The sequence below is a fragment of the Nyctibius grandis genome, chromosome Z, assembly GCF_013368605.1.
Source record: "Nyctibius grandis isolate bNycGra1 chromosome Z, bNycGra1.pri, whole genome shotgun sequence".
Taxonomy (NCBI): Eukaryota; Metazoa; Chordata; class Aves; order Nyctibiiformes; family Nyctibiidae; genus Nyctibius; species Nyctibius grandis.
The window spans coordinates 68,162,874-68,185,177 of NC_090695.1; the positions used below are offsets into that span (position 1 = coordinate 68,162,874).

Consider the following 22,304-nt stretch of genomic DNA (forward strand, 5'->3'; position numbering starts at 1 on the left):
TTTTTCTAACCATGTGGACCTCTCAACGTCAAAAGTAAACATTCAACCTGCCTGACATCAGTATGAAGCCATCAGACCAAGCTCAGTATATTTAAAAAGATTACAGCCCCTGCTCTCTTGCCACCTCAGCTATGTTCTTAGTCCGGCACTGCAATGTAGCAGAACTTTCTTCCTGAGCACCCACGGCCACTGCAGACACGCACAAGAGTGTTATTGTGACCAGACAAGGTTACACTCGACCCACACAGCCACAGCCAGCTCCACCCCTGAGAAGACATTGCAGTCTATGCTGTCCCAGAAGCAACTCAGACTTACAGCCACGGTTTGGAACAGCTTCCTCCCAAGAGGCAGCTCTGTAAGCTGCCGACTTTAAAGGCACATAATGTTTGAACTTCTGCCTTAACTCAGGCATTTTTGCTTGCCTGTGTTGTTCACTAGTGTGTCAAAAACAAAATGAAAATGTCATAAGGCAGTGCTGGAGTAAAGTATGCAATAGCCCCAAAAGACAAATTTCTAGAGAAAGCAAAATTAGTTTTAACCAATAAAAGAAGAGCTTCATAAGCATCACTAAAGATCATGGTCTTAGTTTTAACAGGTATGTATTAAATATTTGCTGGTAGATAATTTTAAAATAAATTTGACTTTCATGAGATAACAAAGTGTATATAACAAAGGTAATACGCGGGCCTTTCACATGTATGCAATAACAGAAAAGAAGGATGTTGCCTGCATAATAACAAATCAGTACAGTGATAACAACCATTACTGTTACAAAAAACATGGCCTGGCCACTGCCTCTCCTCCAGTCCCAACCAGTAACTGCGAATATCCAGGTTTATAGAGAGAGCAAAAATATAGTACACTCCATTCTGCATAGCTTCTCACCCTCCAGTTACTCTCAGCTCAAGAACACTCCTAAACCTAATATGGTTTTCTTTTTAATTAGCTACATTAGACATCCTTCAGTTATTCATCCTGTTCCCCTCTGAAACCAGTTTCTGAGGTAAGGAGTTTTACAGGTTTACACTTAATACATTTATTTCATTCATCTTTAGCCTGTCTCCCATTAGCTTCATTTGATGTCCAAAGGGTTAGAAAAGACAGTAAGCACTCAGTACAGCTTCACCGGTTCCATACTACTCATGATCGTCCCTCTCAGATTCATCCTCAGACATTTTTTGCAGGCTGGAGAGTCCCAGTCTACTTGGTTGCTTCTGTCCCACAGCACTGATCACCTTAGTGGCCCTCCTCTGAACCTTCGAAAGGTCTAACACATGCATTTTGAGAGTAGGGACTGGAACCAATCACAGTATTGAAGGCAGGCACAAATCATTAAGTCCATAAGGATTTTGTTTTGCTCTCTTTTCCTTCCCCAAACATTTCCGACTGCCACTGAGTTGATGGTTTCATGGAACTATCTGTCATAATGTTATGATCCCAATCCCCTTGACTGCAAGGTTCATTTCCGCAACCACTACTAAATATGTGAAGCTAACATCTTAGGATACCTCAGCATCACAGATCATTCTTATCCAGGCTTTGCCCAGAGGCACCCTGATTGAAGACAGGAGATCTCTGCTGTGGTACCACCACCATAAACAGAATGATTAAAAAACCACAACTATTAGGTGTATATTTTCTTATATCCATATACTACAGCTGCAGATCTACTACTATTACTAATGCTTATTCTTCCTCTAAAGAACAGATTTACCTTCATTTTTCCACTGTACTTTGGGTCTGAAATTGTTTCAAAGGCTGCATTGTTGCTTAACTGCGCAAAATCTGGAAAACTGGAAAATACCTGGCTGCACACCCGTTTGATATGCGCTTCCTGGAAGAAAAGCAGAAAGTTTGAATAGGCGTTAAAAATTAGAGCTACATTGGGATACCAGTAAGCCGTACAAGGAGTTAAACAGGTTGAAGCTCTTTCAAGCAGAAAGTTATGTGTTTTTATTCAGTTCACTACTGAAGTGCTGGATAAAACATTTCCTGTGTGTTTTGGTTTGCTTCATTTAAAAAAGAAAGAGGATCTTAATCTGAAACCATGGATTCCAGTTACTAGAGTAAGAGATGCCCAAAATTTCTTCTCCTGAGCAGAGACTGCAATAGGACTGGTCAGAATTGTCAGTCTCAAGAATTCTGTCAGCTTGAGGGTTGCATAACCCAACAGTTGTGTACCAGCATTTCTCGTGAGTCTCTGGCATGATAAGCCAATACGGGAATTACATACTGTCCCACCGATATGACAAAAAACAATATGGGAAATGCAGTTAAACTGTTCAAAAGCCACATTAAAGCTCCACTGCTTGAATCTGGGTAGCTCTCAACTTCAACGTGCCCACACACTTTAAGCCTACTTTACCAGCGGAGCAGAAAAGATCTCATCTCTCACCTAAAAATAATACACATGATGGACTTTAGTATTAAAGGTAAGAAATACTGCCAATTACCAGTTTCTTCAGTAGATTTTTGGAGAGGTTAATAATTTATGTATGCCGTACAACATAGTAAGTCTCAAAATACTCATATATTGTTATTTCAGTGGCTATTTAAACTCTCAAATCTTATTACAACAAAAACTACACATACAATATAAAAAAAAAAAAAAACTACAACCCTGAAAACATTTGAATATTTACTGTGTATAAGGCCCTGGACACTAACAGTAACATTTCCTAAAAAGCCAAACTGCTTTAATGGAACAAACTTGCCAAAGTTAGCTACAATTTTCTCATTTCCATCCCCTTGCAGATTCTGAGAAGTGGTAACATCCCTAAATTCCTTTGTTCCTTTTTGGATCTTAAGGATCACACAGAAGCATTTTTAAGAACTCTGACATTTGTGGGTCTTGCAGGTTACTTGCCACAGTAACAGGATAAACTGATTCTGTTCTCTTACTGAGCATTTTCTACTAAAACATGCTTCTCGTTATTTAACGAAACTCAGCTCTGAATATAAAATACTAGAGAAAAACAACACATTCTAATTGCTTATTATTTATTCATTTGCACAAAGACATTCCTTTTACTAGGCACTTATCATAAATGGAACAGAAAAGGCATTATTAGAAATCACTAAAAATTACTCTTCACCCTAAAGCTCTCTAATGTTTCTATAACCCTTGTTTTCAGATATGCATCAACTAAATCAACATACTGTTGTGCAGCATTTCTATCTATTAAATAAGGGCTACATACTGAACTACTGAATGGAAAAGGAATTTTGCAAAATATCTTAATTTCAGTTAGTTAAGACTTAAAAAGGAGGCCAGCAGCAATTTCCGTTCAAGAGTTTTCATCCCATTTTCCACAAGTATTTTTTAGATACTTCTGAAACTAACCTGCTGCTTGCTAGTGTTGTCCGTCTGCAGCAGTGCAGCATGATTTGCAACCTTCTGTAGGATTGTCAGGTAACTGAAGCGCAGTGACTTAATCGCTTCACCATAAGCATTTACCTATTAAAAAAAAAAAGAATGTTTATGCAAATCCTGAAAAAGTTTATGCAAATATCCTGAAAATAAGAAACAATCTAAAATAAGTGCTATTCTTACAAGGTTTAATGCATTAGCAATCCCAAATAGATGCATACTATATTTCTAACAAAAACGCAACAAGGTTTTTTTCCCCCCTCGCCTTTGTGATCCTATTGATAGAAAACATCTTTTCAAAAAGAGAAAAAACCCACAGCTATGTTCATAGTTCGCTAAACATTCAAAGAGCGTGATATCTACAGAAATTACTAAGATAAGCAAGAATTCCTTGGTAGACAAAAAGACAGTAACTTTACAACTGATTTAAATGTAAATCAAACCAGAGCTGTTTGAATGACTTCTTACCCTACAACTGCTAACTTTACTTTTCTCTACAGCAGAAATGTATAAAGTTTTATAAACATCTCAAGTAAGGTAATTCAAACAACTTCAAACATTCTACAACGCAGCAGCAACAGCATCAGCTATTTTTCTGGTTATGGTTGGCCGATTTGACCAATATTCTTTTTCCTTTCCCTTCTCAAGTTACTAAATTTCATGGTTAACTTTGGAATACGATGGTCCACAAGAGCACTTAAGTATCTGCAGGCCTGCCTAATGCCCTTTGTGAATTTAGCTCAACAGCATTTTACTTCTTCCTACAAAACATCATGAGAAACAGAAGCATGCAAAGAACTAAGGCTAGGATCCATGGAACATTAAATAGTCCGGTAGAGGGACTGTTTTTAAAGAAAGATGCAGAAGACTGAATACGCTACATCATTTGGAAAAAAAAACACTATACAAGAATCAAAACATGCCAGAAAGAAAATAGGGAGAAGTATGAGACATATACTTCTAAACGTTAAAAACACGTGCTTAATCTGAGGTGACTGAGGGATATGGACAAAACAAATACAAAGCTAGACTAATTGAGTGTTAATGAAGTCCAGAGACGATAGAAGAAATCTACAGAGCTGTTACTCGTGAACAAAGTTCTGCTTGTGCTCTATGGCTCTATGTCAGGAGATCTCTCTTCAATGAAGCTCAGCAAAGCGCATGTTTAGTGGCACAGAAAGACACAATCCAACTGCAGTTATAACACAAGCAAAGCCCAACCTCCTGGGTCCAGGATGCCTCTGATTTGCAGTTTCTGCACTGACCGCCTGAGGAGCATGGGAGCAGCACACCTGACACATGCCAAGCATCCTAATGCAATATCCTTGTGAACATCAACTGTTTCACAGGTGCACTTATTAATACAACAAATCTAGAATTTACCACATAAATAACAACCACCTGCTCAGGGCAGGCAAAGCAGCTTTGCTGTAATCCCAGAGTGCCTAACTCCATCATGCTTGCAATGCAACCACCCACGTTTCCAGTTGGGATTTCCCAAACAGGAGGCCTACAACCACACAGCCATTTCAATCAGCTCTTCATCAGCAGAGAATCTCTCGAGAAAACCAATCCACCACTCAAAACATAAAGACTATGTTCTAAAATCCAAACAGTGCAAGTTCTTACTTTGTAACAACAGTTCTTCCTTTTACTGCCGCTGTTGCAGCTACAGGGCTCTCCTGCTCGTAATACTAAGCTTACATCCTCTGTTTCTAGCACAGCCTGGTACACCGCTTTCTGGAATTCAGTCAGGGAACAGTATACTATCTGCCAAAGAGAGAGAACCCCCAAAACATAATTATGTGCAGCATACTATGAAAAGCAAAGAGCACTGCATCAAAAAACATGAAACATTGAAAATACAGTAGAAAACAAAAACACATTTGCTCAAATAGTTACATTAAATTATTCAACCACCAAATGAAAAAATCTGGATCTTGACACAAAAATAGTATTAAATTGTAGCCAAAAATGTATGTATAGTTATTCTATCCCCTCCCAAAATTCTACAAAGAGTAACAGTATTAAGGTACAACAACCTGCTGTTAGGTTTCTATAAATCTTTCAGTATGGCTTTTGTGGAGGTATAGGGGGAGGAGGGAAAAGCACGAGAAATAAATGCATAATTGTAATTAAGGATTCCCCTCTGCTTTGCCAGTTGCTTAATTTACCCTTTCTTTCCTCTTTTTAGGCACTAGCTGTTGTAGGGCACTACCACAGGCAGGACAAACAGAATAAGCAATGAGAAGGCAAGGATCTACACAGTGCTATGGCCAAAACTCTTATCCCTCTTAGAGACCATGGGTGGCATCTCCATGACATCTTTAGTCTTAAGCAGCAGGAGACAGAAATCCCAAGATCATTCCTTAAGGTAGGCCACCCACACAGCAGCAGCATCATGCTGAGCTGTAATAATACAGCAGTAACTTGAACATATACTCACATGAACAAGAGAATGAAAAGAATAAAACCTGCTAGATTTAGAAAAGCAACTGACTGACGTTTGTGTTAATCTTTCCTTCAGAAGACAGTTTAGACAACATTATTATATACTAAGGATGAAGAATAAATACAAAATTTTGAAAACAAAACCAGCTGCAAACGAATGTGTTTGTCTACTTAGAAGGAAAGCACAAATATATCTAATAAGAATTTATCAGAACTCTTAGCTATACTCATAAGTATTCTTACTTTATATAATATTTATAATACCATTAGATGAACAGGATTACAGACCTATCAACAATCAGCTTTAGGTTTGGGGGTTTTCTTTAATTTACTGATCGAAAATGAGGGAGTTAAAAATGAAAAGCATACTGTTCTATGTACAACGTGTCAAGCTGCAAATTCAGAAGTCCTACACAGAATTTCAAGAGATTTACATACATTGCATTGGGTTTGCACAGATAAATACAAAACTGCACATAAACCAGATGTGTAAATCACTAGTCAGAAGTCTAGCCAAGCATTTTCATGCTTGATTAACTCCATTTCAACAAGCAATCGTAGTAATTATGTGAACAAAGCACACTACTGCATGGGCATTTTTTCCAAGGCTCTGGGTTCTTCTTAAATTCGTTAAGTCCAAAAGAAAACCATAAACTAATAAAGGCATGATGAAAGAGAAAAAACGCAACAAAAACAAGAAAGAAGAGATATATTCATTAGCATTGTATTTGAAATGTGCAGGCGCTCTTACTCTGTCTTCCTTTTTTGGCAACTGATCACTGATAAGCGCTTTGGTACGTCTCAGAAACCAGCCAGACATTTTTCTTGCTAGCTTCACCATGGCCTTACGACCTGTTGCTAGCTCTCTTTTAGTTGCAGTGTGCCTCTGGCCATGCTCCACTGGATCAGAAAATTTCTTCTTGAAATGTAGTCTGCTACCCAAAAGTCCTGGTACAGCCCTATTAAAAAAACAAAAGGGGGTGTATGTGTGTGTGCGAAGGAATAACAGCATTTTCTTTACTCCAAGGCAGTCTATCCTTCTCCATTGATTAAAAGCATACCATAAACTTTCTGGCTAACAGCAAGAGATCTTAAATTAACAATCACTAGAGAAATTAATAAAAATTGTGTATATAAATAGAAACAAATACTACTGCCAGACATGCCATTTTTTTATCTACTTACTGTAATCCTCAAATGTTAAGAGAGTCCCTTAGAAAAGGGTTGCCATCTCCAAAACAACTAAAGCTCAGCAGAGCAACAGAAGTCACAAGTATATAGAACCTCTAAACTACAAGGCTGCTACTGTTCAGGAGCCTAAATTGGAAGCTAAGCAGTCATGTTTTCAATTTTTACTGGTTTTATTAAAATCAGGTTATGCAGCTATTGCAGTTTATAAATAAAATCCTAGCAAACCTAACAGGAAAAAATTTGGTTAACATTGGCAGCACCACGTATTAGAACAATCTATTACTATCAGCACAGGATGCAACACTAAGCTTACTGTTAAAAGTATTTCTTTCCTAATATTTCATCAGTCTGTATTTCCTTATATTTAAGGCATGTTTGCTTTTTTCCTCCTCTGTAAAGCATGCCCAGTAAGTCTTCTATGTTTAGATTTATATCTAGGTTTATTTCCATCTCTCCCTCTCCATTAAAAGTTTTCCTGGACAAGACTGTTGCTTTCCAAATATGTGCACTTGTGCATCTTGAAAAACAGCAAAATATTATTACTCTCAACTTCCAAGTAAGTCAGAACGACCTGCACATGGACAGAGCAAAGGCACAACGTTGTTCAAAACTGTGTAATGATTCTCAATCTACAGTGTAGAAGAGAAACGAACAAGAAGAAAATAGTGTCCTTAAAAAAAGAAAGGTAAACATAGGGGAAAAAAGAAAATAACTTTAACTGCTTCCCAAATTCCCCAAAGAAAACATGATAAAAGGAGCACCAAATTTATTAAATAACTGCAAAATATATACTGCAGATGTATCTACCAGGAGCTTACCTCCAGTATAACTATGGAAAACCATACTCACATTCTCAAAAAAACCTGGGTTTTTTTGGGGGAGGGTTGTGATTTATTGTTTTTTTTGACACAGATGCGTCCAAATCAGTCAGCCCTACCCCAGTCCCACTGCATGGTTAACATATACAGGTGTTTAAATAATAAAAAAAGATATTTTATTTACCAGTCCATAACACACCAAAGTTCCTTCATATTGTTTTGAAGAACGGTTCCAGTAAGACCTATGCGAACACTGCATTTTAATGACTTCATGGTTTGAGTTATTTGAGCCTTTGGATTCTTGATTCTATGTGCTTCATCCACTATCACAGCAGACCATTCTACACTGCAGATCAACAACAAATATTGTTATTCACTGAAACTACTTATCCCGTCAGCCCACAGCCCACATACACATAGAAAGTGAAGTCAGCCACACACGTAGCTGTGATTATTATAAAACACTGCTACTTGGTTTTCCTGTTTTACATTGTATTATAGTACTTAGTTTCCTTATATTCTGTTTGTTTAGTAAATTCAGTCGCCATAGTTGAGTATAATGGCTAAACTATACAGCCAAATAAATGGACTACTCTTAAGTGTATCAAATGCTTTCTGTGAAGAAAGCAGCTTTCAATATCTGGAGCAATCAATACACCACATCTCACCAGCACTGCTTCCACTCATAAGTAAGATGTAGAAAAACTAAATAAATCTCTGAAGGTAAACTATTGAAACACGCTTAACACAGTTGTGCTTCATTTTTCCAACAAAACCTATCCCGTGTACTGAGCAGCAGACTGAAAGCATTTCAATCTGCTTGGTTTCCTACATGAAAGCATCATGCAACTTCTTTAATATCTACATGATACCAATATGGCAGAGGAGTTTTAATATTTTGTGTTTTTGTGACTAGGAGGAACATATCTAGAAGCAGGGACCGAAAGATATTTTGCAGTCAGTTCAGGCATAAAACTTGGAGGTAGAATGACCTGAATACTGTGAACCTAATTTAAATCATGAAGTCAGTAGGAAGAGATTTATTAACTTTATGAGATCCTTTTATATATATGAATAAATATTTCAGAACAAAATTACATCCACTTTGATGAATCTTCAAGCAGCAAAAATTTTTAGGAGACCTCTCTCCTGAGAAGGCTGCACTAATCTGAAGGCAGATCTCGGGTCATTTTTGACGCCTGCTAAATACATTCATTCATATCTGTGTTCCTCACATTCATAAAATCTGCTAAAAATTGGAGTTTCTGAAAGGAGCCTAACAGACAACCATATGCCAGCTCCTTCAACTTAATCTCTCATTATGCTGATTTACATACATAACTCAGTCTACATATTCTTATTAGTGATAATTAACCATTTTAGACCAGTTTTTGAGGCCAATCCATCATTCTAGCTAAGCAAGACACATAGCTTCTTCCAGTGTCAAGATCATAGGCCCATTCAGTCCCACGCTCTGCAGAAACAGTTTGGTAAAGCTGCATGCTGAAGTAACGTATTTGCAAGCAATCAGTCACACACCAGATCTGCTCTGCACATGCACCTATTTCCTGATCACTGTCTATTCAATGACCAATCTTGAAGAGTTCCTCAGAAAAACAACAGTAAGAATTAGGGTACTGGTAACACAATGCCTTTAGTCTTCTCCCATCTGCACTTGTTTTTCAGACCTGAGCACAGACAGAGCTGGAGATCTGATTGTTTTCGTGATGGCTGTCCAGAAGACTAGGACACTCGCAGTGGCCCGGACCTCTCCCAACACCTAAAACGACAAGATCTGCAGAGCCACTGACAACACCAGCTGCTAAGGGCAAGCTGCTACTATTAGCTATTCAAGCAACTTGTACCCTGCTTCCAAGATGATGTAAGGAAAGAGGACCACTAGGATGAGATGAGAGGCTAAGTACTCCTGAACATAGCCAAAGGAAAGGCAACGCTCCTAGTTTGAAAATGTTGACACCTATGGAGCAAATAAAGTAGGATGTCCAATACAATCTGTTGTCAGAAAGACCTTGATTCTGGTAAGTCCATCAGGTATTTAGAACTACACACACAGACACATACACACATCTTATACTGCGAAGTTTTTAGGACTCAAGAATTTCACCAAGCTGGTGAAAAGTGCAAATAACAAGGAAAATACATTTTGAACATTTGCTAAAAATTCCAGATTTTTTTCTCCTTACACCATACTGAATGATAGAAATATCTTCTGCATATCTTTTAGCTACCACCAGTTTCTAGGCAGACAATTCCTGCATCTTTCGGAGAATACTTCATGAACGAGTTAACAGCAAACCAGCTTCATGAAAACTATTCAAACTTCTCCAAGCATCTCACTACTAAGAAAGTATAGAGTAAACTCTCCAAAGATAGTTAAATGGGATTCTCCTCTTCAACAGGAGTCACTGGGTCTAACAGTAAATACATTACACAGAAAGAATAAGTACTTGCAAAGAACAATGCACACTTAAGACAGTCAAAATTCTGTGTGTAGAAAAATACATTAAAATCAATACCTGTTTAATTCATCCAAATACAGGCGAAGTATCTCGTATGTTGTAAGGGCAACTTCACATTTCCCTTGCTTGATGCGACTCAAGTCATCATCCTTTTTACTGCCGTGTAAGACAGAGACCTTAAAGTACCCCCATGTGTCTAACTCATCCTTCCAGTTGTACAGCACTGAAAGAGGGGCCACTATGAGGAAAGTCTAAAAACAAATAGCTGTTATAATATTACTGGAGAAACTACAACACAGCACTATCTCAGTAAGAAAAGTCAAAATCTTGAGATTTATTTTATTGCTTTATAGTTTGAATGTTTAATTCTGTCACTTCGAAGCATAGTATAGAAAATGTCTGAAGAATCAATATAAATTCAAAAGTAATCAGTTTACTCAGATTATCCAAACGGTACAGAAGAAAAACAATAATACAAAAGATACCAAAGCAGTGCTACTTACTCAAATTATACTTTAACAACTGCAACAGGACATGAGATACTATCACTTTGCTTTGTTATAGCATCCGTATCTGTGTACCATAAAATGTTTCACAGATGGAGAAAACAAAAGGATGAAGGGGGTAAGCAGCCTCCTTCAATCCACAAGTCTAGTCAATATATGATTTCAAAACAGAAAGACCTGAAAAGGCTTTAAAAATTTAAGACAGCTCGTACAAATCACATAATATCATAGAATAATAAAATCAATGAGGTGGGAAGGGATCTCGGGAAGTTTCTAATCCAACTTTCTAGTCAAAGCTGGTGCAACACTGAATTCAGATATTTAGGGCCTTCCCTACTCAGGTATTCAAAATCCCCAAGGATGGGGTGATCCACAACCTCTCTGTGTGACCTGTTCCAATACTTAATTGTCCTCAAAGTGAATTTCTTCTTATTTCCAGTTGGACGCATTCCTATTTTTTTTTTCACCATGAAGTGCTATTCCTTCATCTCTTCTTCTCTGCCAGTCTTTCCTGAGGAACCTATATCCATTATTCACAGAGCCAGTGTCATATGAACCATTCTGCCATTTAAATATTCCAATTATTCCAGTAAAATAAAAATAGCAGTGGAAAACAGAAATTGCATGGGCCCTGTGATGAGTAGAATTAAAATGATCTTCAGATTTCTCTCGTTCACACAGAACTTTTACATGTACCTTCATTTGTTGTATTTGATTACCTAGATTATCAGTCAGCCTTACTTCTGACATTACGAAAGACGTTCATTTGCCTTAATTATTCAAATATTATGTTAATATATACACACGTGCTTTTTGTACTTTAGAAACACAAAACTATAATTTTCTACTCACTGACATGGGCTTTTCAAAGTACTCCAGCCACAAATTTTATCCAGATATTTCCAAATGTTTTGTGTTAGTGCAGATCAACAGTATTAACAGATTGCACAGTAACAGTTAGATAATGCATTATGACAATCTGGAAAACTGAAGGCTTCCCTAACACTGCTAGGAATGCCATGAAACCCTAATCTACCTAAGTAGCTGAATATTAAAAATGAATACACATGAACTCCTAAAGCAAACAAACAGAAAAAAAAAATCTAAGTATTGCTTTATACCAAAATCCTTAAGCTTGTATCACTAAAAGCTGTACCTTCTTGGGGTTACATTTTGATTCTTTTTTCACTGTCCTCAGTAAAAATTCTGGCATATTATTTTCAATATCTTCACGTGTTCCCTTTTTGTGCAACACTGCAGCCAAAAACGAAATGACCTTGAGAAAGAAAACAACTCAGTGATTATGTACAAAAATGCAAACAGAAAGTGAGTCAGTTCCACTGAAAATAAACGTTTAGGACAAAATCCTGGATGAGATTTAGAAAGAGGGTTTGGGGGGATTGGTTTTTTTTCGCTTGTTTTGGGGTTTTGTTTGTTTGAAATCAATCTGTTTTTAAAATTGGAACCCCTTCCCTTGGAGAATCCTGAATTCATTATAAGAGCAATTAATTGCTCTATGGTACTCTTTCACCCTTTAAGTGGAGAAGTTCCAAAAACACAAAAGAGATTATGAATGAGCCAGCAAAAACTAGAGATAAGGCACATCTTGCAATTTTCCTCCATTTTCAGGAGGACACTTGAATCCTGGATGAGAAAACAGAAGGAAGAGACACTTGCTAACTATACTCCAAACACTACTTCTGCAAAAGAAAGAAGAGGTTTAAACCAGAGGTCAGATTTTTACAAATATGTTGTTTTCTGTATGTTCCATTCCTTCCAATTCCTGTTGTTAACTTCAAAACCAGTTCTTTCTGTTGTGTTTGGGCCTATATTCTCTGCCTCAAACCAGTCAAGGTGATTTCCCTTTGATTATAAGGAAACACTTATAATAGACCAGTGGGGACAAACATGCCAGCACAGGTTATTCCAAGCTGGTCCAATGGTAATCCAAAACAGGAGGAAGGCACAGAGATATCTGGCCAGAACATTCAAATCTGTAAAACCCACTTGGTATCCATGGGGCTAAGCAGCAGCAAGAAGCAGATGCATTATCAGAGAGGTGCCCTTCTTTCGAAAATTCAACAGGCCCCCTTTACTCTGAGCAGCCAGCTCCAGCTGCTTCCTTTTGCAGCTGCTACACCGCTGCTCACAGCAGGGCAGATGTAAAACTGTCATCTGTTGCTTTCCAAAAAAAAGAGGAACTTTCCAGAGCTTTCACCCTCTAACGATGTGGGGAAAAGAACCAGCCAAGACTGCCGAAATGCAGGAAAAATAACTGAGAAGGGTAAATGCAGATGAGTAGAAGAGAGAGGAAACCCATCATATATGGGACCACAGGGTGTGAAAGAGATATGTAGAAGAAAACCAAACATTTTTATACATAATATTTCATATAAACTGATGCTAAGAGGAACTGCAAGTTTGCACATGTTGTTTGACTTTAATTTTTTTTTGTCATCCTTTCAAGAATAAGAATAAAATTCCACTGAACATAAAATCTTCATGTGTGTTCCAGATCCTCCATTTTTGGAAGAATTATGCATCACAAATTTGTAAGAATAGCGACAGGCTGTAAGAGGACAACTCTGGCTTTGGCTCTTCCAGATAAAGCAGGAAGCAACCTAAGGGTCTTAACAGGAAACTTGAACTTACTGCAACCATGTTAAGAAACAACATTATTCTATATGCATCCACCTCAACTTCAGCTTGAAATGAAAGAGCCATACAGTCAGGCCATTTAAGCAAAAAACAGGTCAGAAGTACAAAGAATATTAAAATGCAAAAGTTTTCTAGAAAAGTCTTCATCTCATAAATCAACCTATAATTCAGAAATAAAAAGGTTCAGCCAACTGACAAACATAAGACAAGTTTTCTACAAGACTAGATCAGTTACCTGCTACTTGATGAAGTTTAACTAATATTTATTCTTTCATACATACTAATCTCTTCTAAACAAGTGAAATCTTCTCCTACTTCATATCCACTGAACTGCCTTTCCCATAGTGAACTTGAAAACCACAAATACTGTGTTTTATAAAAAACACACAAGATATTCTTCAATACTTCTTTCTTCTGCAAACTTGACACTGTGATTAAAAGAAGTAACTATTGGATGTGAATTCCAGACAAGAACACACTGTCACTCTGTGATAAATGTGACCAGGTCATTACTGAATCAGTTCTGAGATTCAAAAAACAAGAGATGGAAGCAAGACAAGAATTTTTCCCCCTCAGTTTACTGCTACCTTATATAGATACTTCTTACTATATGAAATCATATACTTGCAGTTCTGAGCAGAAACAAACTTCCGTAACTACCAAGTTCTTAAACTGTCATGGACAAGAAACATGGTCAAGCTTAGGTAAAACATAAGGTAAATGGATGTGGTTTAGTTTTAATAAACATCTATTAACAGATCATCAGCAGCTACACAAATCCATGATGCACCTCTAAATGCTCTACCCAGAAACTTTGCCAGTTTAGTTCAGTCAGTCCTCTTGTCAAGTTTGCTACAGAACAATACTTCTTTGCACTGATGGGTGTCCGTCGACATTCTCCTAAATAGAAGGGGAAATGACCCTACAGCCAGGATTTGTCAGTGAAGGAATGAGCTTGCATTTGACATGTGGAGGTAGGAAAAGACAGGGGGACAAAGACTAGCCACCATAAGATTCAAGCTGCTAACTTAAAACCAGACAGATTAAAGAGAATTTTCAAACATAAAACCAGCCTAATTTTAGTAAAATAAATAAATCCTTTGGGCCACACTGATTCAAGGCATAATGGAAAAATCCAGCTATACTTTGTCCTTTCATCAACCCAAGTTGTATTTCCCAAAGAGCGATAAAAATAACATAGAACATCTTAAGCACTTATTCCAGAGATCAGAGTAAATGCGTCTGCTCCTTCTCGCTCCCAGTACAGTCAAACTATTGGTTTCCACAGAAAAAAAGGAAAAAAACATTTAAAAAGCTACAGTCAATAGAAGAGCTGTAGTTTTAGCATACTCCAGTGCAAATTACTTTCATGATGCACAGGTAGCAATCCTCAAAGTACATTCAACATAAAATGAATACTAACATTTTAACCAATGTAACTGCCCGTACTTACACTAAAAGGGGCCACAACCCAGTTTTGTGGTCTGTCAGAACTGAATCTTAAATATAGCAACAGCTCCTGGCTTTAAGTGCTGTCTTGGACGGTTGCGTCCTGCCTCCTCCAACTCCACAACAGACAAGGAAGGTTAAGCTCCACTGAGGTGGCTTTTCTTAAATACATTATTTTTAAAAAAGATTTACATCTCACACAAAACACACTGCCAAAAAAATGATCTGTTCTCACAATGTAACAATCAAAAAGAATACCTGTATTGTCTTTCCAAGGCCCATATCATCTCCAAGAATACACCCCCTTTTATTAGCATAGTGCCTGTACAGAAATTGGGCTCCTTCCCTTTGATAATCACGCAGGTATCTGTTAATTGTATATGGGATAAAATCGCCATTGTCAGATAATTTAAAAGCAACTGCAGGAGATGGAAGATTTTGGTCAGGAAAATAAGGCTTTTCCAGATCACCATCATCAAATATTAAGCTCTTCCAGGGTCCCCTACTGGTTTTGACTCTACGGAGTTTAGTTATTAGTATTTTCCTTTCTTCGGACTCCAAGAATGATACAACAGCAAATGATTTTCCATTCTTGTCCTTTTCAATAGAGGATATTGTTCCTTCGTGAAGTTTCCCATTTTCAAGACAAGGGGCAAGGCATTTCTCCCCAATATGCCAATTATCTATAAAAAAAACAAACACAGAGAGTGATAAACTGGCCACACGTACAAAGTATTTCATTCTGTCACGCTAATAAAACATGGGACATAAATTTGACAAAATGCATACAACTTCAGATAAAAGATTTTACTGAAGGCAGCACTAGAATTAGGATACTGATTACTGTTTAGAACCAAATCCTGAGCTAAGTATTAACTTATAATTTGATGAAGTGCTGCTATTTTATAAATATCTGATAGTCTATTGGAAAAAAATCTCACGTAAAAGTCATATTCTGATACATTAAGTTGTTCCACAGTGGCTTCACACAGGCAAACACCAATATCCTGATGCCTGTAGGTTTAGTGTCCAACTAACAGATCATGTGAACTCGTCAAAAAGGCCTTCTGTATTAGATACACTTCTGATCTACCTGAAGGTAGTACTGTAGTGTCAGTAAATTGTTTTACAAACATAAACGCATAGCAAAACATCACCTTTCTCCTAACAAAGTCTGGAAGGGGTAAAAAAACTTTATGTTAAGGTACACTTCTGTTGTTTCTAAAGAACACTTAGTAGCATATAATTTGCCTATATTGTTCATCAAAGTGGCTAATTTCTCAGTAAACTGGTTACATAGCTGTCCAGTCTGGAACCGTTAAAATCTGTTCCTTTATGTAGTCTCACTACAATATTAATACAGCATATCAAATATTAACAACAGAGGTGACTGAGCTGCTTCGTTTTCAGCTCAGTTTTACATTTCATGCACAAAGATAATTTTTTAAGTGGTGTGTAATGCTGCTAACAGAGAAAGATAAGAAGAGCAGTGTAACAGAGTCCAAATAATTCACATCATACTGACATGGAAAAACCCAACAAAATATCTCTATCAGAATAAGCAAGGCCTTCACTCTTCATAGTAAAAAAGAGAGACCTAGTACATAACGGTTGCACACAAAGTTTTCCAAATCTGAATTGAGGAAGTGATGGCCTTTTGTGTTTGTGGAAACAATTTTCAACCTTCCCCTTCTAAGCTGTCCCAAAACAAAGAGAGGAACATAATATGTTTACTTTCAGAACTTTCATTGTTTCTTATCTATTTTTTGGAATAAGTTCTTGAAGACTTCTGAGAAAGTCATTATCAGCAGCAGTGAGAGGCACCTTAAGGTTTTTACGTGAAGGAGAGAGACAAAAAATCTTGCATTAGAGCAAGTATTCGTACTTCATAACTATGACCAGCGGTAGTACAACTTTCTGGGTATGTCAATTCAGTTACTTTTCAGAGGTAAGGAAAAGAGGAAGTCCTGTAGGCAAGAAACTCCACCTTCCCCCATTTTTATGTGTCAGTGCAAAAAAATCAAGGAGAAGATAGGTTCTTCTCACTAGTTCCTGAGGTCCTGGAAGCGTATGGTCACAGGATTATTCTCCACAACATATTAGTTAGATCAGTGATAATTATACTTCATTTTTAAAAATTAATTAAATTATATACACTAAAAGAAAACAAAAACATCCACGTAGCCCGCTATTCTGCAACAAGCAGTGGCCATACGGTGACATCCAGGGAACAATAAAAATAGCACAAGTATACAGAATACCTCTCTTTAAAATTCTTCGTCCTTAAAGTATTCTTTTAGCTACAGAGATTTCCTGGTCCAGGTGTGGTTTGTCTGTTTAGCAAACCCCAGTGGACTTCTCTCTCAAGTAGCTCCATTCCACCTTCAACATATGCAGATTTCTTGCATTCAGTGTCTTCTGACTATGAATTTTGCAGGTCTGCTCTCTAACACCTGATAAGCTTTTGCCTGCTATGAACTTGGATCCCACAATCTAAACTGATGGCCCATTAGTTCTTATACTAACAAGATCATAAACCACAACCTCTCCATTAGACTCATCACTTTGCAGATCTCTTTCGTAACACCCCCCATCATCCTTGATAAGTTCAACCGCACACCCTGTGACCTGTACGTAAGCTGCTCCATACCTTCAGCCATTCCTGCTGACCTTCTCAGAGACTTGAAGCTCAAACGTATCTTTTTGAGGCAAAGGGTGAAGTACACAGACTATATTCAACAAATCATACATAACTAATCTCTTATAAAGTTTAAGGCATTTGTACTGTCTCTCACACATGCTCAAATCCATGCAAAGAAATGTGCACACGAACTTCATCCTGTAGCATCTAATCTTTGAGCAATTTCTCAAAATCAAAAAGCAAGACTGAAAAAATGAAACCAGCTATATACAATACACTGTTGAATATGCAAAACAAAGTTTAAAGTAAGAAAGAGCATTTCCGTAATTACTTTCTTTTACAGTAATATCTGAAGTGACGTGACATTAAAGACTCTCAAGTTAAAACTATGATTTAAGATGACAGTGCCTTTGTTTTTAACTAAGCATTTACTTGAGTTTAATGAGTTGCATATGACTCGTCAGAATTTGGGTTCCAGGTGCAAAGTGGAATAAATCACACTGGACAACAGTTTCACTATTACCAAACTGTAAATCTAGTGAGAAACAAGGAACAGAATGAGAAAAAGGGAAAGAAAAGCAAAGCAATGGCATTAAGGACACCATTGCTACAAAACCCCAGAAAATAATGCTGTACAAGCCAAAGCAAGAGTTGTTACTTTAACTAGCCAGGTTCATTAACTTCTTGGGTTTTGAACCAGAACTATAATTTATGTAGGGCACTATCTTTAAAAATGAAGAAAATTATCTGGTATGGCTTCCTAGCATGGGTACAGCACACTTGCCATCAATGAAGAAAGCTGGTATTTAAGATGTCTGCTTATATTTACCCCTTTTATCACAGTTGAAAGAAATGTGCCATTATATGTATTGACCATACTAAATTATGCTCATAATGGCCTACTGTCACATACTAGGTCATTTCAACAACTACTCCTCTACAAAAAAAGGCAAAAGTACCATGGATGCTTTCTAACTATATAGGTTTGACCACTTAATGTAGAGTGCAAACGTTTTTTTACACTCCAAAGAATGACCGTAAAATCAAAATTCAAGGAAATTCTTAATAGCATTGCCCTTCTTAAATTGCAAAGCTACTACAAAGTTGTAAATAAGAGGCTAACAATCCCTAAAATGTCTTTCAAATGAGATGGTTCGAATTCCCCCTTGTCCCCATTGTCCCAAGAAACAAATTCTAATGTTTCTGATAAACAACCGATTTAATAAGTTTTCTCTCTGATTATGTCTAAAACATATACACCACCATACCTTACATCCAAACGCCTCAGCTTTGCTGTCAGGCGAGACCCCGCAGCACTGTGGCACAGAGATGTGCGCACAAGGCACTGACAGCCAGCTCCCACCATGGGTTACCAAGCTCCTCGTAACTTCCACACCTGCTCTCATTTTCCACCTGGGCTAACGTGAGTAAGCGATAAGCGTCTGAACATCGCTCTGGAAAGACACACGGAAGATGCTTACCTGGGACATCATCACACATTTTTACTGTTGGCCGTGCAAAGCCCAGCAGGGCCCGCGGGCGGAGGCACGCGGGGGCATGCGGGGACCAGAAGCCAGCCGGGCCCGCCGCTCTCGGGGCCTACCGCCGCAGGAGGGGGACGCGGGCCGCTCTAGCGCCCACACCCCTTCGCTGGAGGCCACACGCTCCCTCGGGTAAGGTACAGCGGGAAGGCGCTGAGGCGACCCAGGGGACACCGAGCAGTCACCCGGCGGGCACCTCACAGCGTGTCAGGGAGGGCAAGGGACGGTTTCCCCCCATCTCCGCACCACGGCCGGCCCCGATAACAGCCGGGCGGCCCCCGCTCCCCGCCCCTGTAGGGTGCGGGCAGGAACCGGGGACGGGGACAAGCGGCCCGTTCGCCCCCGCGCCTGTCGCCCCGCACCGCCGCGGCCGCTCGGCTACAGCCGGACTGCAGGGCCCGGGGGAGGGAGCCGTACCGCGGGAGGAGCAGCGCGGAAGTACGGCGTTCCGGCGGGAGCCGGCAGTGAGGGGGAGGAGCGGGAAGTATCGCGAGGTTTGCTGGTGGTGTCGCGAGAGGCGGCCGGGGAGCGGTCTGGGTGCGGGGAAGTGTCGGGGACAAAGCGTGGGGCTCACGGCCTGTCCCGTCGCGGCGCTGTGGCCGTGTCACCCGCCCCAAACTCGGTGCGCTTGGGCACAGAAACGCCCGGGTGGGCTGCGGTGCGTGTGGCGGTGCTGTGCAGGCCTGGGACGCGGGATTGAGTAACTTAAATCATTTTAATGACATGTTAAGGAGAGATAAAGCATTAGAGAATAAAACATGATCTTTTTGGCATGTGCAGTAAAATTGCGTGCAATGAAGATGGATAGTCAGACTGGCTAATCAAAATTCTACATCCTACAATATCTTCAGAAACAAGGCAAGGCAATACATTTTCAAGTACATGGCTCTACGTGCTGTTCCTGTGTGCAGCTGACATGCAGGCAGCTACCTGCCTGCTCTAAGAGTAATGAGGACTTCGCAACCTGGAGCAATGTTAAGTTCCTTCTTTAAACTGTGTGCTATTAGCCAGAATTTTGTTTAACAGAAGTTAATGAAAGATGTATGGGCTTTGATTGGCCAGTTACATTAGAGTAATGGGAGAATAGCAGGCATGAAAACACTAATGCAGTTGCTGCAACAATAAACTGCATGAACATCAGGCACCATGTATGTTGCGGGAGGTTGTTCAAAAATGTAATATAGAACCAATAAATTACATTGTTTTTAAAAAATACATGTAGTCATGCATTTAACTGCATTAATTCCAAAGGAGTGCGACGAGAACTATACCATCATCAAACCAAAGCTGAAAACAGGATGATATTTCAGAGTAAAAATTTGGCAAAATAAACATAATATAACTTTACCATGACCTCAGATACTTAATACGCTTCAGCCCTCAGAGCATCTTAGAGAAATCTGTGAGAATATAGGCTCTGATTCTAAGGCAAGCTTTTAAACTGCATCATGTTTGAAGATAGATGTGTGCTTATACCACAAGGTGTTTGTTTAACAAACACAATGCTGCATTTGATTCTTACAGAGATATTTGTGTTTAATAAGGACTCTTCAATGCAGAGTACAGCTGTTATTTTATAGTCACAAATACAATATTATGACTTCACAATAGAAAGAAATAAGAAACAGATTAAACTCTTGCTTAAACACTTTAATTTTTCTAAGAAACAGGCAGTAAAATTCTGCTTACACTCCAAGGATCCTGTTCTGCTTTTATGTCAGTGGTAAGACCTCAGTGGCTTAGCTGGAAACAGAATTGCACCTGAAAATCCCAGTGAAGTCACTAGGATGAGTCCCCATTACAGCTAGGTATGCTCTTATAGCTCTTCCCTTAAGGAGGGAGAACAAAGGGAGGATCACACCCTTAACAGGAGCAGCTGGTTAGCATGTAGTCAGGTAGTTTTCCTCTTGCCATTAAAATTCTTCTCGCAGATTACAAGAAGTTTCTGTATCTCCACTTTGGAAAAAAAGCTAGAAAACAAACTGGCCCACAGAGGTTAGGACAAGGCCCATCATGAAAATGTTTTCAGAGGCCAGAGAATTATTTTCTTCTGTTATGTATCTTTGAAAGTTTTTGGAGTATAAAAGTCTTTTCAGGAAATCTTTCTAGCTCAAGGTAGAAGTTATTTACTAGGATGTCTGTAATAAACAGGTTAACTTTGTTCATAAAATCGTATGTGGGTATAGAGGGCTTCACTGTAACTTAGCTAAGAGGAACCGCAAACATACTGATAAGTAAACATCTGCTCCGCAAACATCCTGATGAGTAAACAATCTGCTCACTTGCTTGCTGACTAATGCCATATACAGAAACAACTGCTGACTTATTTGCTTGACTAATAACAAATATATAGAGATACTCCCACAGCGCGTGTACAGGACCCAGGTCTCCTAAAGGACACCTGAGGAAGACTTCGGCCTTCATCCCAACGACCACCAGGAGGCCGATAACGACCACCTAGCAACTGGACGTGGACACAGACACAACGCAGAGGATTCTGGAGGCCACGTATGCAGGAACAAAGGACTGTATAAAGGGGGGCGTAAATGGGATAATTCGTGTAACAAGAAAAATGTGTTCCTAGATCTAGGATAACCATCCTGTTAGATAAGATAGTAGGTTTAAAATAACATATGCTAAGCTTGTAACTAGATAAGGAATTATCAGCACAACCAACTAACAGCAAATGCATAGACAAGAGGAACTATCAGAACACAGACAGGAGGTTACTTATGGAATGAAACACGCAATAATAGGGATATGTGGGGGACTGTTAATAATTCCATGCTTAATACCTTGTTTCACTAGGCTGATCCACTTGGTTATACAAGGAATGCAGATATCTGCAATACCTATTGATCTGGAACCAGGGAAAAAGAAAACTCATTCCCTTATGGTTATAAAAACAAAAGAAAATCTAAAATTTAAACCAATTCAACAAGTGTTGACTCGATTGGAAATGAAAACACGAATCAATACTATAAAAAAAAGGAAATGGGGGATTGTGAAATATATTCTCCTGATTCGTGTCAGTATGAAACAATACAAGGGTAGCATGATGAAATGTAACCCTCTTTGTATATGTAACCATTCTGTCTCTTCCTTGTATGAGCACAGACATAGGGGAAGCAGGATGGTATGTATATAATTCCTGTTTCTTACAAAAGCCACCTAACAAATATTTTAGTATACCAGCTTA

At 38.7% G+C, this 22,304-nt stretch overlaps 1 protein-coding gene across 4 annotated transcripts in view; it reads right to left on the reverse strand.

Moving 5' to 3' along the window:
* Window positions 1–19,515, reverse strand: part of ERCC6L2 (ERCC excision repair 6 like 2) — a 59,016-nt gene extending 39,501 nt beyond the window's left edge. For 3 of the 4 annotated variants that reach the window (XM_068423705.1, XM_068423708.1, XM_068423709.1), the window contains exons 1-9: window positions 19,046–19,515; window positions 15,182–15,606; window positions 11,973–12,092; window positions 10,368–10,561; window positions 8,015–8,176; window positions 6,573–6,780; window positions 5,000–5,140; window positions 3,344–3,457; window positions 1,715–1,834 (exon numbers count right to left, since the gene is read on the reverse strand). In XM_068423705.1, coding sequence (XP_068279806.1) covers window positions 1,715–1,834; window positions 3,344–3,457; window positions 5,000–5,140; window positions 6,573–6,780; window positions 8,015–8,176; window positions 10,368–10,561; window positions 11,973–12,092; window positions 15,182–15,606; window positions 19,046–19,064 — 1,503 coding nt within the window. In that variant the 5' untranslated portion in view covers window positions 19,065–19,515. The remainder of the gene's footprint in view (window positions 1–1,714; window positions 1,835–3,343; window positions 3,458–4,999; window positions 5,141–6,572; window positions 6,781–8,014; window positions 8,177–10,367; window positions 10,562–11,972; window positions 12,093–15,181; window positions 15,607–19,045) is intronic. The other variant, XM_068423706.1, reaches the window with a different exon arrangement.
* Window positions 19,516–22,304: the final 2,789 nt, after the last annotated feature.